The following is a 15,050-nucleotide window of genomic DNA, read 5'->3' on the forward strand; positions in this document are numbered from 1 at the left end:
CGTTCGAAGAGAGAGGCAACCCAAAAAAGCGTCGTTGTCTCTCCACGACGCAAATCCATCTCCGACGTGCCGCTTGTCGGGCCGAGGAGAAGATGGCGGGGGACGCCCGCGCCGCCGGCGTGCCAGTTGGCCGCCGCATCTCCAGCCGGCGTGCCAGGAAGGGGAGGTCGCGTGGGTTCGCACGCCGCGGCCGAGCTCCGCCGCCCCGTCACCGGCCGCTGCTCCCTCACCAGCCATGCGAGGTCTCAGATCCGGCTGCGCAAGGTCCGGCTCCTCCCCTCCCCGGCGGCGTGCGGGCCTCTGCCCCCTCACCGGCTGCTGCTTCTTCCCAGCGGCGCGCACGGGTGCGACTTCTCTCCTTCCCGGCGGCGCGCGTAGGTACGGCTCCTTCCCAGCGGCGCGCGAGGTCCTTCCCAGCGGCGGCGCGAGCTCCTTCCCCTTGCCCGGTGCGAGCTCTTCCCATGGCCGGTTCGCCCGAGGTCTACGGGGAGGAGATTTGCGTTCTCTTCACGGTTGGAGAAAAGTAGGTTTTGAGTGGGGATGTTTTCACTGTGCATGACCCAAAGGTGACGTATTTTTGGGTTATCTTGATCGAGATAGTCTTAGATCCTTTAAATTTTTAGTGTTTTTTTATTAAAAATCCAAAGGAGCCCCTCGACAGTTAGTTGAGGCGAGTACAGGCTGCCGTGGCTGACGATCTTCATGTGCTGCAGTAACCTCTCATCAGCGACGTGGTCAGTGGAAGAACCGAAGCGTCACATCAACGCCGGCCAGCATGGTCCATTGTACCAGCACTGACGTGCAAGTGTAGGTGCAGCTGCAGTAACCGTCGGTTTTGGTTTTCGCTGTGAAACGAGCTAGGCCATGATCGCTCTACCAAGCAAATCAATCAAATCATGTGGCTATGCTATGGCTAATGGCTTTTAGCAAAAGCGCTTGTCAGCTCCAACCTGCTGGCCTGGCTTCTGTCCTGCTGCTTCTGCTTCTCCTCCTCCCGTGTCCCGTTACTCTCCCGTACAGCCGCAGCGTGCTCCTCGACCTCGCTAAAAGCCAACTAGTAGTAGTAGCCAAGTAGCCAACCGCCCTCTCTTTCTCTCCCTCCCTCACCACGCACGCACAAAGCAGAGCAGGCAACGGCACAGCACAGTAGAGAGAAAGAGAAGCGCAGAGCCAAGAAACAGAGCAACAACAGCAGGTCGAGGAAGAAGAGGAGAGAAGGCCAGGAGGCAGCAACCAAGGAGGGGAAGGGGAAGGGGAAGAGCAAAGAGCAAGAGGGGCAAGATGCTGCGCGGGGGCACGAGCGTGCTGGGGATCATCAACTTCATCACCTTCCTGATCTCGATCCCGATCCTGGGCGGCGGCATCTGGCTGGCGTCGCAGGCCAACTCCACGGACTGCATCCGCTTCCTGCAGTGGCCCATCATCGTCGTGGGGCTCGTCCTCATGGTCATCTCCCTCATGGGCTTCGCCGGCGCCTGCTACCGCCAGACCTGGCTCCTCCGCCTCTACCTCTTCGCCATGTTCTTCGTCGTCCTCGCCCTGCTCTTCTTCATCGTCTTCGCCTTCGCCGTCACCGACCGCGGCGACGGCCAGGTCGTCATGAACCGCCGCTTCCCCGAGTACCAGCTCTCCGACTACAGCGGCTGGCTCCGCGACCGCGTCGCCGACCCGCAGTACTGGGCCACCATCAGCGCCTGCCTCCGCGACGGCCACGCCTGCGCCGGCATGCGGCGCCTCGCGCGGGACCCCAACACCGGTATGCTCGTGCCGGAGACGCCCGCCATGTTCTACGGCCGCAACCTCTCCCCGATTGAGGTCCTCTTTTTAACGCCCACCCCCCCCCCCCCCCCCCCCCCCCCCCCCCCTCGCTTTCCTTCTTTATCTTCCTCTTCCTCTTTCTCCCCATCAAAAGGCAAAAGGGGAAAAAAGATTAGTCAGTTCTTGCCACCCTTGCTTTCCATGCGCGATTCATTTGATTTCCATGTGTGATTCGAAAATTCCTCCGCCAAGGAAAGATTGGATTTTATTCAAGTTTTATTGTTCTACTAGTGCACAAAAGTCGGGATTTTGTGATGATTCAGCGATTTAGTTCCACCATTTAGTTTTGCTGCTGTCCTCTGCAGCTGCTAGGTAGTAGTAGGTAGTACTAGTTTAGGGGGAAACAAAAAAAAGGCTGAATTTTTTTGTATCAATTTTCCATGGAAAGAGGTCATCAATCAAGAGGGTAAACAATAATCATCCAGGTTCTTCCTGACCTTTCATTGCTTGTTGCAAAGGTGGCGTAGGATATTCCAATTACTTCTACTCGGCACCAGTGTGGATCTGGAGATGAACTTTGCTTGCCCCTTTCATCAGCAGCCAGCCCCTTTCGCTTAGCAAGTCATGGCCTTTACTAGTATTTAATTTGTTTATTCATCGTGCAGCAGCTTCCACCTTTCAGAAATTGTTAATTCATCGGCCCTTTTGCTTGTTCCTGATTTGGGGCAAAGCAAAGCAGCTAGAAGGGTCACTGACTTTGGCAGCCCCTTCGATTCCAGCATTTACCTTTCTTCAAAAGCAATCCTTTTCCCTGCTTTGTTTACTTTGGTTCTCTGAATTGCTTTACACCACGGGAAGAAATTCCTTGCATAATTCTGTAGCAGGTGCCTGTAAGAGCAAGGCTAATAATACAGCCGGCTGTAAGGTTCTTTGCAGCCTTCTATCAGCCCATTCATATAGTAGTTAACTCTTTACAGTTAATACATGGCCCACTTATCTCTCTCACAGACTTTCTTGTTTCTTGTGCCCAAGCCGGCTGTAAGCTTACAGCCCGCTTCTTCTCTCTCTCCTCCCCTCTTTCCTCCACCTCAGCATTTAGTCGGCTTATAGCCTGCTATTATACTTGCTCTAAGTACAGACGCTTTTGGTTGATTAGAGACTCAAATCATGGATGTAGAAACAAATCTGCATCATCCATTCCATGATGGTGAAACATGTCACTGATATTTTTCACTAAACAAACTTGGAACTACATCTCTCAAAGAAAGTGACCTTTTTCCATTGAACAAATTTTTATACTTGTACCTCCCAACTGTACACAGTACACCTAAGACGCTTGACCAGTGAGCATCCCCATGACTCATTGGTCAATTGAGAGTCGTGGTGCAGTCAGTTATTTACCCCCCCTGTCACCACTGCAGTGCATAGGATGAGCAGCACTGAAGTTGACACTATTGCAGTGGTAAGTAGAATCTGGTGTCTGTGGTGAGGCTAAGGATAATGTCATTGTCCTAGCCTTTTCTCATCTTTACGGATACCAGACGACAAGGAGGCCCACAATAATTTTATGATTGAGGAATCAGGGCCTCTCTCAGCGTCCTACCAAATACACCAGTGTGGCCAGGATAGCCAAAAGCCACTTGCTAGTGTTACATTTCAGAGTTGGAATTGGGACCATGGAAGCCTTACCTTGCTTGTCATTATATTCTCTATGCTGTCTTTTCTTGCCGTGAGTGTTTTCCTTTTCCTCGTTACTCACAAATTACTTGCAAATATACATTTTGCCTTTTGGTTATTTTCTGTAGAGATGATACTCTACATTACATGTTGTGTTTATACTGGGACACAGAATATCTTATTGTTAATGTTGAATGACTTATTGTATATGATGGTTGGTCAGTGGGTGGAGTAAAAATGTAAGGGCTTGTGACAATTGTTCATTTGATATCTGTTGCAGTGTACAGGCACCCATCAAATGCTCATTAAATTTTTGGTTCTGTAGTGGTGTTAGTTTGTTTTTTCTTGTGCGTGCACACATGGACTATGTATTAGGTTCTTCAGATTGTAGTTATACAGGCTTGGATAGTTTCCTAGTGAGTATGGGACCCATTTTAAAAAAAAATAGTCGTCAACTTCTATCTTGATTGGGAGGCCAAGACATTGTTAGTCTAGTTGATGATAATAATGGATAACTGATGGCCATACTGTCCAGCCCGATGCTATCAATCTCATAAGGAACTTATTGCCATTTTAGTGCTACTGTTTTTGCTCATCTCAATTATTGTTTGATGTAGATTTCTTTGAAGATAAACTGTTTTCTGACTGTTCTGTCAAAAATTTTGGAAGTTAATTAGCTGTAAGAGATTTTTAGTTCAGAGGCCAAGTATTTCAAGACAATGAGCTGTCTTCAAGCTCTTAAACAACATACTGCTTCCATGTTACATTTTGGTTTTGCTAGTGAAATGAGTTTTGGGTTTACCAGAGTGACTTCTTTGTCTCTCAGAGTAACAGATTGTGTGGTCTCTCAGGATACAGTTTGTGTTCATTTGAGTTATTTTTCAATGTAAATTTGCTTCATGATACATCATATTTTATGTCTGAGTTGCCATGTTCAACTGCCTGCAAGAACTTGAGTTTAGACACTGAGTATCTCTTGTTGATGAGCTCTCCTCAGACTCTTAAGCAAGCATAAATGTTTTTTGATTCTTGCGTGCTATATTTGATTTAGTTGGTAGAATTAGTTTCTATGTTTACAGAATTGCATTGAGTTCTTTTTCTCTCAGAACAACTGATTAGCCATGTTCAGGATACTAACTGATATCATTTTTGTGATTGACTACTGCAGTCTGGATGCTGCAAGCCACCAACATCATGTGCATTCACCTATATGAACGAGACGTACTGGACACAAAACCCTGGTGTGCCGACTGTGATCAATGACCCTGACTGCAGCAGGTGGAGCAACGACCAGCAGATGCTGTGCTTCCAGTGCGACTCGTGCAAGGCTGGTGTCCTCGCAGGCATCAAGAAGAGCTGGCGCAAGGTGGCCATCCTGAACATCGTGGTGTTGATCATCCTTGTGATTGTCTATGTCGCGGGCTGTGCCGCATTCCGCAATGCCAAGAGGATCGAGAATGATGAGCCGATCGGCATGGCGCAGATGACCAAGTCCCATCCAAGCAGGTTCCAGTTCTAGGCAGCTGCTGCTGCGGGTTCGGAAGCTTTTGCCTTGTACAAATGACGGTGGTGCTAAGGCTTGGGCTTTATTATATATCTTACTGAAATGTGGATTCTACTGCATTTGGTGGTGAAAAGGGGAAGTTCAGTGTGGTTTGAGTTTGTGTTTGCTTTAGGCTGCGTTCGGTTAGAGCAAATCCGGTCTTGGAAACATTCCAGCCATATAAGGCGTATATAAATTTTAGTAACGAATCCGGCCGGGAATGGTTCCTGGGGGTCGTTCCCCAGGAAGCGAACGGGGCCTTAGTGTTTAGGGTAGGCCTATTATGTGGTAGGGGTACAATATGAGATCTGCAAAAAACAAGAGAAGTTAAATCATCTAGGAGCTGTTCTGTATTGGAGATTTTTAAATTCTGGGGGATAGTTGTATGATGGTGCCAGCCATGATGGAATATTTTCTGAATATCTCACTTTATGGCAACACTTGAGGTATGATGAGATGGCTGTACTGCAGCTCCCAGTAGGAATGTAGGATTCTTCACAAATTGTTTTTTTGATTTTCTTCACAACTGTTCACTGCTCAAGTTACAGCCAGGCACGTGTTTTGCTTCAGCTTTGTGAGATAACAGTATGTGAGCACTCTGATGGCTGTTGCAATTTGTCAATTGTCAGTGGCCAAGGCCCAGGTGGTCTCTGTGGGCCCTCATTTCAGCCTACAAAAACCCTTTTCTGAGTACCAACCATGCAAGCCCACCAACAAAAACACATCCAGGCCCATAAGTATATACAGGCCGGAGTTCTAATAAGTATATACAAGCCCACCAACAAAAACACGTCCAAATTAGCATCTGAGGCCCTTCACAAATCTTTTACAAGATCCATTATATTGCCAAATTTCACGTCGCCGGAGTTCTAACGAAGTCAGTGCCAGAGTCAAGCTTGACTGCATAAAAAACGTATGATTGAGCTCACTTTACCCTTTATTATGCCCATCCAAAAGAGTTCTGAAAGGGTTAATACACACGTCAACAACACAGCACATTCATGGCATGCCAGTGAGAATGCAGGGACTAACTGATTGGCTCACTGATTTGATCAGACAGCAGAAAATAAATCCCCCAGCTCACTAGCATGTTACCCCTGGTAATCCAACTATTGACATGCAGACATTAGACAATGCAAAGGCCCCGTTCACTTCACTGAAAAAACAAGCTGAAACACTATTTCGGCTGATTTATTGTGAGAGAAAAATACTTTTCTAGCTAAAAAGACAAATCGAAAAATATGGATTATAAGACGAACAGAACCAAAGTGGAATTTGATCAAGACAGGGACCGACTAACCCATGTGAATGTGCAAGACTGAAATGGAACCAGCTAAAGCAGTGTGCACTTGGCATGCATCTGGAGCGGCTCATTTCTCCGGTTCAAACGCATCACTTTGATCCTATGCAGAAAAACCCGGCGCCCTCATGCATGCTGCTTTGTTCTGTAGCAGGGAGTCAAAGGCTGCACTGACTGCTGTTGACATTTCTGCTTACGATGTTCAGCAGATGGTTGTGTGTCCCCTGATGGAGAACAGACAGCAGGTCTCCTAGACTCCTAGAATTCTGGGCCGGCGGAAATCAGCCTGTTTCCTGGTTGGTTTCTGGACTGATAAGCTCGATTAATGCTAGTTTATTGTGAGAGAAAAACACTATATCATGGCTGACAAGCCCTAACTGAAACCAACAAGCGAACAAACCGAATATATGAACTGGATGCCAACGCCATGCATGGTTGCGGCGCGTGCATGCACGCGTTTCTGTTCATATGCATGGATGGCAATCTGATTGATGGATCACGCGTTTAATTATCATGTTCGATGTGTTGTTTATCTTTCCAGCTGGGTAAGGCGGCACTCCTCGTCAATGTTGTTAGGTTGTTTGTTCTTTTCTTTTTCCTTGCTTACTACTACTCCTACATATGAACTGCGCTACTATGATTAGACATAACTCGAAAAGGTTCAGTCTCTGCATGAACTTTCTCATGGATGTGAACTCCTTTTTCAGTAAATAAACGAGGTTCACAGTCTCTACATGAACTTTCTCATGGATGTGAACTCCTTTTTCAGGAAGTAAACGAGATTCAGTCTCTGCATGTACTTTCTCATGGATGTGCAGCTTGTTCGCTTATTGGTTTCAGCCAGGGCTTATCAGCCAGCCAACAGTGTTTTTCTCTCACAACAAACCAGAACCAGTCGGGCTTATCAGCCCAGAAACCAACCAGCGAACAGGCCGGTGAACTCCTTTTTCAGTAAGTAAACGAGCTGCTGATCAGTAAGATGATGGCTACGTGTACCTCAAGATGCTCATGCAGAGTGTTGGTGTCTCGTATGCACACGATTATTATTGAACCGTAAGTGCATTATGCAGTTTTAGCTTTCTCCATACATGTTTTTAAATTATGTTATGCACTACAAATATGAAAAAAAACTAAACCAAAGTGAATCCATTATCTACTTCTATATTTAATATAAATTATAAATGAAATGAGTCATGTAATTGCACTTGGCATGCTTGTGGCTCTAGATCTAGGATTTTCTAGAGCTACAAATGCACAGCTCTAGAAATCTATAGATTTCCTAGAGCTAGAGCTCTATCAAACGGGACCTTAATACAACATTTAACTTGAAACAGAGGAAGTAAATGTTATCTTGTCAATCTATATAAAAATCAACATATTTATAGTCATTGGTAAGAAAAGCTTGACTTGGAACTATCCTATATGAATTCATACTCATCATGACAGTAGGAAGTAAAATGTTTGGTGTTGGCGCATGAGCACGGATTGATAGACTAATTAAGGACAAGCTAGATTCTTGTCACTACTCCTTTTGAACTTGCAAGCTGTGTATGGACAATTTTTTTTACGTGCCACCTCATCTAGCTAGCTAGGATGAACCTAAGTTAGGTCAATGTACAACGCATCTCTGCTAGGAGCTAATTTAGCTCATGCTGTTTGATGTCCTTGATTACCCAATTATACATAGGTAAGAGCGAGCTAGTATTAGTACAACACTTGTCTACCAAATTAAAGAATTAAACCAATTGGATATTTTTTCCCTTTTCTTTCAACCGACGGAATAAACTAACACGCATGTTGGTAGTAGGAAATACAATTGGATTTCGCTCATGCTGTTTGATGTCCTTGATTACCCAATTGTACAAGAGCTAGTATTAGTACTACAACCATTGTCTACCCCATTAAAGAATCAAACCAATTGGACATTTTTCCCCTTTTCTTTGAAGAGACGGAATAGACTACACCCTTGTTGGTAGTAGGAAATGCAACCGTTTCTAAGGGCAGGGGAAGACCAAAAAATTCTAAGCCTGGAGAATGCGCGTGCTGCATCCTCAGTTCCTCAGCAGCAGCAGCATTCTATTCGGCACGCTCTTGTTACATTTCAACAGGCAGTACGACACTCTTTGACCACTGCTAATAAGCAAGTAAGTCAATCAACTAGGGAATTATTCTGATTCCGTTCTGAATTTTTTTATATATAGCTGCCGGGTCCCTGAAATCTCAAGGTAATTCATCAGTCCTTTCTGCCAATCATGAACAGGCTGTGTTTGAATTTGACCTTAGTTTGGAGGCAAAAAGGTCATGAGATACCAACTAATGCCCAAGTAGTAGTATGTCCTTAGTAGTTTATACTGGACCTTCAATCCTGCAAGCATCTGCATGACAGCGTAAACACACCAACTCTTTGAACATTAGTTTGGAAGCAAAAAGTATGATCTCATGCTTTGGCTTTGGCATTGGCACACAACATCACGTTGTTCCTATGAACGGACATGCATGCGCCGATCCAGCACTTGGCATTTATTCTTGTTGGCACTGGTGAGCTACTGCCAAATTAAACGTTCAGATATCTGTATGTGTCGATCTCCTGATAGGCTGATAGACGACAAACCCATCTCAACAAACTCTTTTGCAGATATGTTGTGAACCCGAAATCGCTGCTAACGGCGGCACGCATGGCCGGCCATGCATGCAAATCTCCTTGCCGACTGTCGCATGTCGACCATGTACGTAGCTTGACAGGTGGAGATGGCGCCAAGCCAAGTTTCTTTGAGGGCTGTTTAGTTCCCAAAAATTTTTGCGCAGTAAACATCACATCGAATCTTGCGACACATGCATGAAGTACTAAATGTAGACGAAAAAAAAACTAATTGCACAGTTAGATGAGAAATCGCGAGACGAAACTTTCGAACCTAATTAGTCCATAATTAAACACTAATTATCAAATACAAACGAAAGTGCTACAGTAGCCAAAACCTAAAAATTTTTGCATCTAAACGCGCCCTGAGTGTCAGCATGGGCATGCAGATATCAGAGAAGCTCCGTCCGTCCTCTTGTGGGAAATGCAGCAGGAGTGTCGATAGCACTGCAGCTATCTGTACCTGTCTTGACATTTCATCGCCTGAATGCTCTGTTCCATTCATGCCAATTTCTGCTTCCAGCTGCAGTCATCATAAGCAAAAAATGACAAAGACACTGAAAATTGCAGATACCACTGAAACTGATCTGTCAGCTCCGAGCAGAACTCTTGCTGCAACGCAACCTCTTTGCTTTGCAGGATCCATCTTCTAAACAAATACTAATAATTACAGTACATTTCCCGTTAGTAATTAGATTAACTTTAGGTACATTGGCCCCGTTCGTTGGTCTGAAACTTGGCTGAAACTGGCTGAAAAACACTGTTCCGGCTGAATTGTTGTAAGAGAAAAATACTGTTCCGGCTGAAAAAAGAAGCCGAACAAGCCATTTTTAAGACAAACGAACGGGACCATTATTTGTACAAGTTGCTCAGGTACGTATTTATCATGTATATTGCCATTACATATGTACTTAGTGAGCCGTAAGCGTCATTTCACTGGATCATGTGCCATGTACATGCTCGCTGGTTTGGCACTGGCTTTGGAACCATCTGCATTTGGTCCAGATAAGGCCGTTAGGTAGTACCGTAGTAGGTTAACTTGTTTATTTGGTAATTTTTCTCTTGTCTATATGCATGTATTGTCCTACTATGATTAGACTTAACTGAAAGAGGTTAAGGACAGTAAATTGGACTTACATGCATATGCATCTAACCTAGCAACTAGGAGCCCTAGTATTCAGAAGGGACAAAAGACAAGTAGTCCCAGTACTTTAACTTCCCTAGTTGAGCTCTGGGAGAGTTTTTTGTTTATCTGAATCTGACAGTCAAAATTATCTCCACACAGTTGACAGTTCTTTAATGCTCGCTTGAGCTATGGAACAGTGTTTTTCTCTCACAACAAATCGGCTTCAATCGACTTATCGGCCGCAGAAACCATCAGCCGAACATTAACTTAGGCTGAACCTGAATCAGGCAAGTTAGGTCAGCGTACAACGCACTTGTGGTTGCTTGCTAGCTGGTAGCTATATTAAGCTAAAAATCCATGCCTGTTTGCTATTTTAGTAATCTGTACTGTGTTCATATATAACTCCGTTGCAACCATTCAGATAGCATCAAATTAAATAGGCTAATTATAATAGCGTCGTACATTGTACTATTTGTTTTGACCAATTAATGAAGGGAGAATTGTCTTTTGGACATCTAAAGTGATGGTCATTTGCTGTCGGACACTCACTTTTTAGCATTTTGTCAGAATATACTCTGGTTCGGTGAAATTAGGCCACAGGACACCGCGGACCGGTTGCAGCCGGTTGAGGAGAAAGAACATCGGTGAAATGACATTCTTGCCCCTGCCGCTTTCTTCTTCCTCTATCCCTTTCTTTTTTTTTCTGTTTCATGGCCCCGCCACCCTCTCCGCCTCCTGCACCCTTCTTTCTCCCTTGCTCCGCCGCCCGGGCCCGCGCCTCCGACGTCCGCGCCTCCGGGCCCTGCGTGCTCAGCGGCCACGCCCCCACCCTGCGCCAACGAGCCACACTCTGGCGGGCGTGCCCTGTAGGCCAGCGTGCGCGTGCTCCCTCCCCTGCTCTCTCTCTCAGTGGGCGCGACGGCGGCGCGCGTGCGAGGGGTGACGCGTGGCTGGCTGGGCCACGGGCCACGGCATGGCGGCGGCGCCGAGCAGGTCCCCCCGGCGCGACGCAAATGGCCTGCAGTGGTGGGGCGGGAGGGCGGCGGCGAGGAAGGGGCCGTGGGAGGCGGGGCAGAGCCGGCTGCACCGGGTGGCGGCAGGGTAGGGTCGGCGCGTGGGGGCGTGGGCGCGGACACCGCGGCGCTCCTATCGCCGACAGCAGCAGCGAGGGCGGCTGCTCGCACGTGACGCTCGTGGTCGCGGCAGAGGCTCGCCAGCTCGCCCGTAAGCCCGCATGGCCGCGACTGCGGCAGCTCGCCAGCTCGTCCGTGCGCCTGCGTGGCCAGGGCTGGTCGAGCAATGGAAGAAGAGAAGAGGAGAAGAGGAGGAAGAAGAAGATGACAGGTGGGCCCCACACGTCAGTGAAAGGGAGAGGGGCGGACCCAACTGTGGCTCAGGGGCACCGGATGTCCAAAACGAAATTTTCTCTCTCCTCGACCGGCTACCACCGGTCCGCGGTGTCCTGTGGCATAAATTTACCGAACCAGAGTGTCTTCTGATAAACTGCTCAAAACAGGATGTCCGCCAGCAAATCATCACTTTGGATGTCCAAGAGAAAAGTCTCCCGTTAATGAATGAATGATGTAAACTACATTATTGTTCCTTTTGCTTGAGATCGATGTGCGTGCTGAGTTGTTGACACTACTATTATCGTCCATCAGGGACGGCGGACGAGGAAGCTAGCTAAGCTAGATGGGACAAAACAGCAATAACTGATACAGCAAGGCGAAGTAGATGTCTGAAAGCACAAGCGTTCTCATAGGAGGAGTACATTTGAAGACCAGCGTATGAGCAGTTGGACACTGATGATGAAATGAAGTCCATCCACTGGGGAATTAATTAGATTCCGTTTCAATCTCTCACATTGTTCTGGTTCAACGATCAATCGTTTAATATGCATGCTGTGCCAATGATGAACTGAACATGTTCTTAAATATTGTTTCTGTGGCTTCAGTTCTGGACAAGAGAACATATATACAGACTACTAGTCTTGTTTAGGTAGTCCTTGTGGATATATAACAATTGTTAGGATTTTGGAATCATACCACATTCTTGCCTACGTTCGTAGAAGGTAGAACATATATAGAAACAGAAATGTTAAACAAGCTCCAGCACCTGTCCTCCTAATGATTGGTAATAGCAGGTTCAGCAGATGTCTGAACTCTGAACCTTTGTTTGTTTTCAGAACCAAGCAGTGTAGCCAGTGGAAACAAATATATTTATTTATATGTCCGATGCACAACCGGGAACCAAATAAATCTTAGGGAGTTGCTATTGCACAGGCGCCTGTTTAAAAATCAGGCGACATTTGCTGGCCAGTGGTCACCGCTTTCTGCTTCCTTCCATTAGCTCAGCAGCAAAAGCAGCAGACAGTGCTTTGAACTCGTCGCCTGAGAGCTCAGGCGACTGAACTTGAGGAAACGTGTAAATTCTTAATGTGGCATTAGATTGTTTATTCCGAATTAGTATACGAACAAGTAGCATTATTCCATACACAGCAACAATGTTAAAGAGGAGCAGTGTCATACACAACAATTTTGTACTAAATTAAGAGCAGAAGTTTCTCGTTCGTTCCCAAACGAACAAAAGCTCAACATTCAGAGGGATTTGTCACTCAATTGCTTCAACAAACCCCAACCACGTTAACCCTTTGGTTAACTTGGAATTATGACATCCAAACGAGTAAAGTAAATAAAACTTACACTTACCCCCTATAAACATATTGATTCTACGTACGTACGTATATGTAACTTGTATACATATGCATATACGGATCAGCTAGATTAATTATATAGATTATACTTGGACGTTGCATTGACAAACAGCGCAGCTCGTAGGTGCAGGGATTGATGGAGCTCATGTCCAGAGCGCGTCGTCGGCCCAGCTGACGGGGCTGGCCTGCATCTGCAAGGTGGCACCGGCGCCGTCGACGACGTAGAGCGCGTCGGCGGCCATCATGGGGTTGGAGACGATCGCTAGCTGATGAGAGGAGGAGGAGTAGTCGGCGGCGCCGCAGTAGGACGGCGGCGAGGCGGTGGCGACCTCGACGCAGAGGAGCGCGAGGAGGTGCGCGTGCTGGGCGCGGGCAACGGCGAGCTCGGCGTGGGCGCGCGCCAGCTGCGCCTTGAGGTCGTTGACCTGCTTCTGCAGCTGGCAGATGGCGCCGGCGCAGCCGTAGACCGGGTCCCGGATGCGTGCCGCCGCCTCGTACACCATGCTGCTCACCGCGTCGGCACGGTGCTCCTCCGGCAGCTCCTGCATGTGCATGCATGCTCCATCGGTCAGTCGTCATGCTCATGCATGCGTGTGCTTGCTGCTTGCTGCACACACAATGGTGAGAATGGATCAGATAGACGGCTGACCTGGAGGAGCTTGATGATGTTGCTGGCGCCGAAGACCCGGTGCGCGGTGGCGAACTTGTGCGGCTCGGTGGGCGGGAAGTAGGGCGCCAGCACGCAGCGGTCGACGCAGCGGCGGCGGAGGATCTTGCACGCGGCGCACGGGCTCAGCACCACCGCCGCCGGCTGTGGCGACGACGGAGGTGACGGCGCCGCGGCCGCGGCCACGGCCACGGCGCCGGCGCAGACGGCCGTGTCGTTGGAGCAGTCCATTTAGCTGCTTGCTTTTGGCACGCACCGGCGGGCCGGCACCGATCGAACCTGAGGAGCTTGGATGGAGCTGGAGATGGCTTCCGAGTTTGGCGGCAACGAGTGTATTTATATAGTGGTGAAGAGTGGGCAGGCTAGCTTAACTTAGGACTTAGTAGGAGTTAGCAGGACTAATGGCCTGTCAGTGCCAGTGCCAGTGCCAGTGCCAGCTAAGGCGATTCGTTCGACCCATTCAATTCCCGCCATATATAGTTACGTTGATGGTTCAACAAGTGAGGCACTTCGCTTCTCTTCCGCTAGTTTCAGTGGTTTGTTTCATCCCACTATTTTTAAGATGTGACAGTATTGGTAGGTGTGGATGAAATTGACTCTTTCAATGTACACTTTTATTTCACAGTTTCATAGACTAGTTGTAATATTTAATTTCTACAAGATGTTGTGATCAATTGTGTCATGTAAACTATGTAGCTATTTTATATTTTTCAAAGAACCGGCACATTTGAATATTTTTCAACCAACATATTCATCGATACGTGGTCCAATCAAAATATACAAATACAAAAAATATTGTAAATAAATAAATACAAAAAGATAAAGAATTTTGCTATTTATCTGTTGACAGATTTTGTTGTCATTTATCTATCAGATTCTGGGCCGTTTGATGTGTTCGGAGATTCGTCTAGCTGTGTGGTTCATTGACGGGTCCGCCACGCTGACGGGTCGAGCATTTGAAACCCAAAGCCCGAAATCCGCGCCTACCCTTTATCTTTTCATCTCCCACCCGTTTCGTCAGTTTCCCCCTTTGCGCCTCACGCGACCGCTTCGCCTGCGCCACGTCGCCGATGCGCTCCGCCCTCCCCAGAGCCGTCCCTCACCACACGCTTCACCACCCCCGGCACCGCGCCCTCCAGCATCCACGGCGGTGCGGCCTCCTCCACCCCCGGTGGCGCTCCCTCCCCCATCCGGCGCGACTTCCTCTCCACTTCGGCGCGGCTTCCTTCCTCCACTTCCGGAGCCTTCTGCTGAGTTGGGGCGGAGCTGCTGGGTGGGGGTGTTGCCCTCGCGCGCTGCTCGCCCTGTGCCGCGGCCGTCGCCGTAGTTTCCCGTGTCCTCGCGGCGGGGTGTGTTGGGGTGTGATCCGTCGCGGCGCACTTCCGCTGTTGTTGTTGCTGATTGAAGGAGCTGTCGCTGTCGCTGTTCTTCGTAAGTTCCTTGTTCCTATACTTTTATCGCTGATTTGAGAAGCTATATGCCATGTGTGCCTGTCCGTGCTGCCTTTCGGCCCAGGCCCCGGAAGGGAAGGGAGATTAGGGGGTGTCAGGTGTGTGTGTGTGAGGGGGGGGGGGGCGTTGTGGGGGCGGGATGTGGCGAAGGCTAAGGGGATCGAAGCCGACCTTGTT

At 48.0% G+C, this 15,050-nt stretch overlaps 2 protein-coding genes across 3 annotated transcripts; one reads left to right on the forward strand and one right to left on the reverse strand.

Annotated features, from left to right (window-relative positions):
* Positions 1 to 1,059: 1,059 nt before the first annotated feature.
* LOC136511493 (tetraspanin-3) lies at positions 1,060 to 5,440 on the forward strand. 2 transcript variants are annotated; one of them, XR_010772736.1, is made up of 3 exons: positions 1,079 to 1,815; positions 4,604 to 5,111; positions 5,243 to 5,440. XR_010772736.1 is itself a non-coding variant. In XM_066505550.1 (2 exons), the coding sequence occupies exons 1-2, from the start codon at positions 1,282 to 1,284 to the stop codon at positions 4,952 to 4,954; spliced, it is 885 nt and encodes a 294-aa protein (XP_066361647.1). In that variant the 5' UTR covers positions 1,060 to 1,281; the 3' UTR covers positions 4,955 to 5,317. The 2 variants fall into 2 exon arrangements, 1 of the variants encoding a protein (XP_066361647.1); XM_066505550.1 differs by having other exon boundaries at positions 1,060 to 1,815; positions 4,604 to 5,317.
* A 7,133-nt stretch (positions 5,441 to 12,573) lies between these two features.
* LOC136514155 (LOB domain-containing protein 1-like) lies at positions 12,574 to 13,714 on the reverse strand. Its single transcript, XM_066508148.1, has 2 exons — positions 13,405 to 13,714; positions 12,574 to 13,297 (listed from the first exon to the last, which is right to left on the reverse strand). The coding sequence occupies exons 1-2, from the start codon at positions 13,651 to 13,653 to the stop codon at positions 12,899 to 12,901; spliced, it is 648 nt and encodes a 215-aa protein (XP_066364245.1). The 5' UTR covers positions 13,654 to 13,714; the 3' UTR covers positions 12,574 to 12,898.
* Between the last annotated feature and the right edge of the window lie 1,336 nt (positions 13,715 to 15,050).

The sequence above is a fragment of the Miscanthus floridulus genome, chromosome 16 (assembly GCF_019320115.1).
Source record: "Miscanthus floridulus cultivar M001 chromosome 16, ASM1932011v1, whole genome shotgun sequence".
Classification (NCBI taxonomy): Eukaryota; Viridiplantae; Streptophyta; class Magnoliopsida; order Poales; family Poaceae; genus Miscanthus; species Miscanthus floridulus.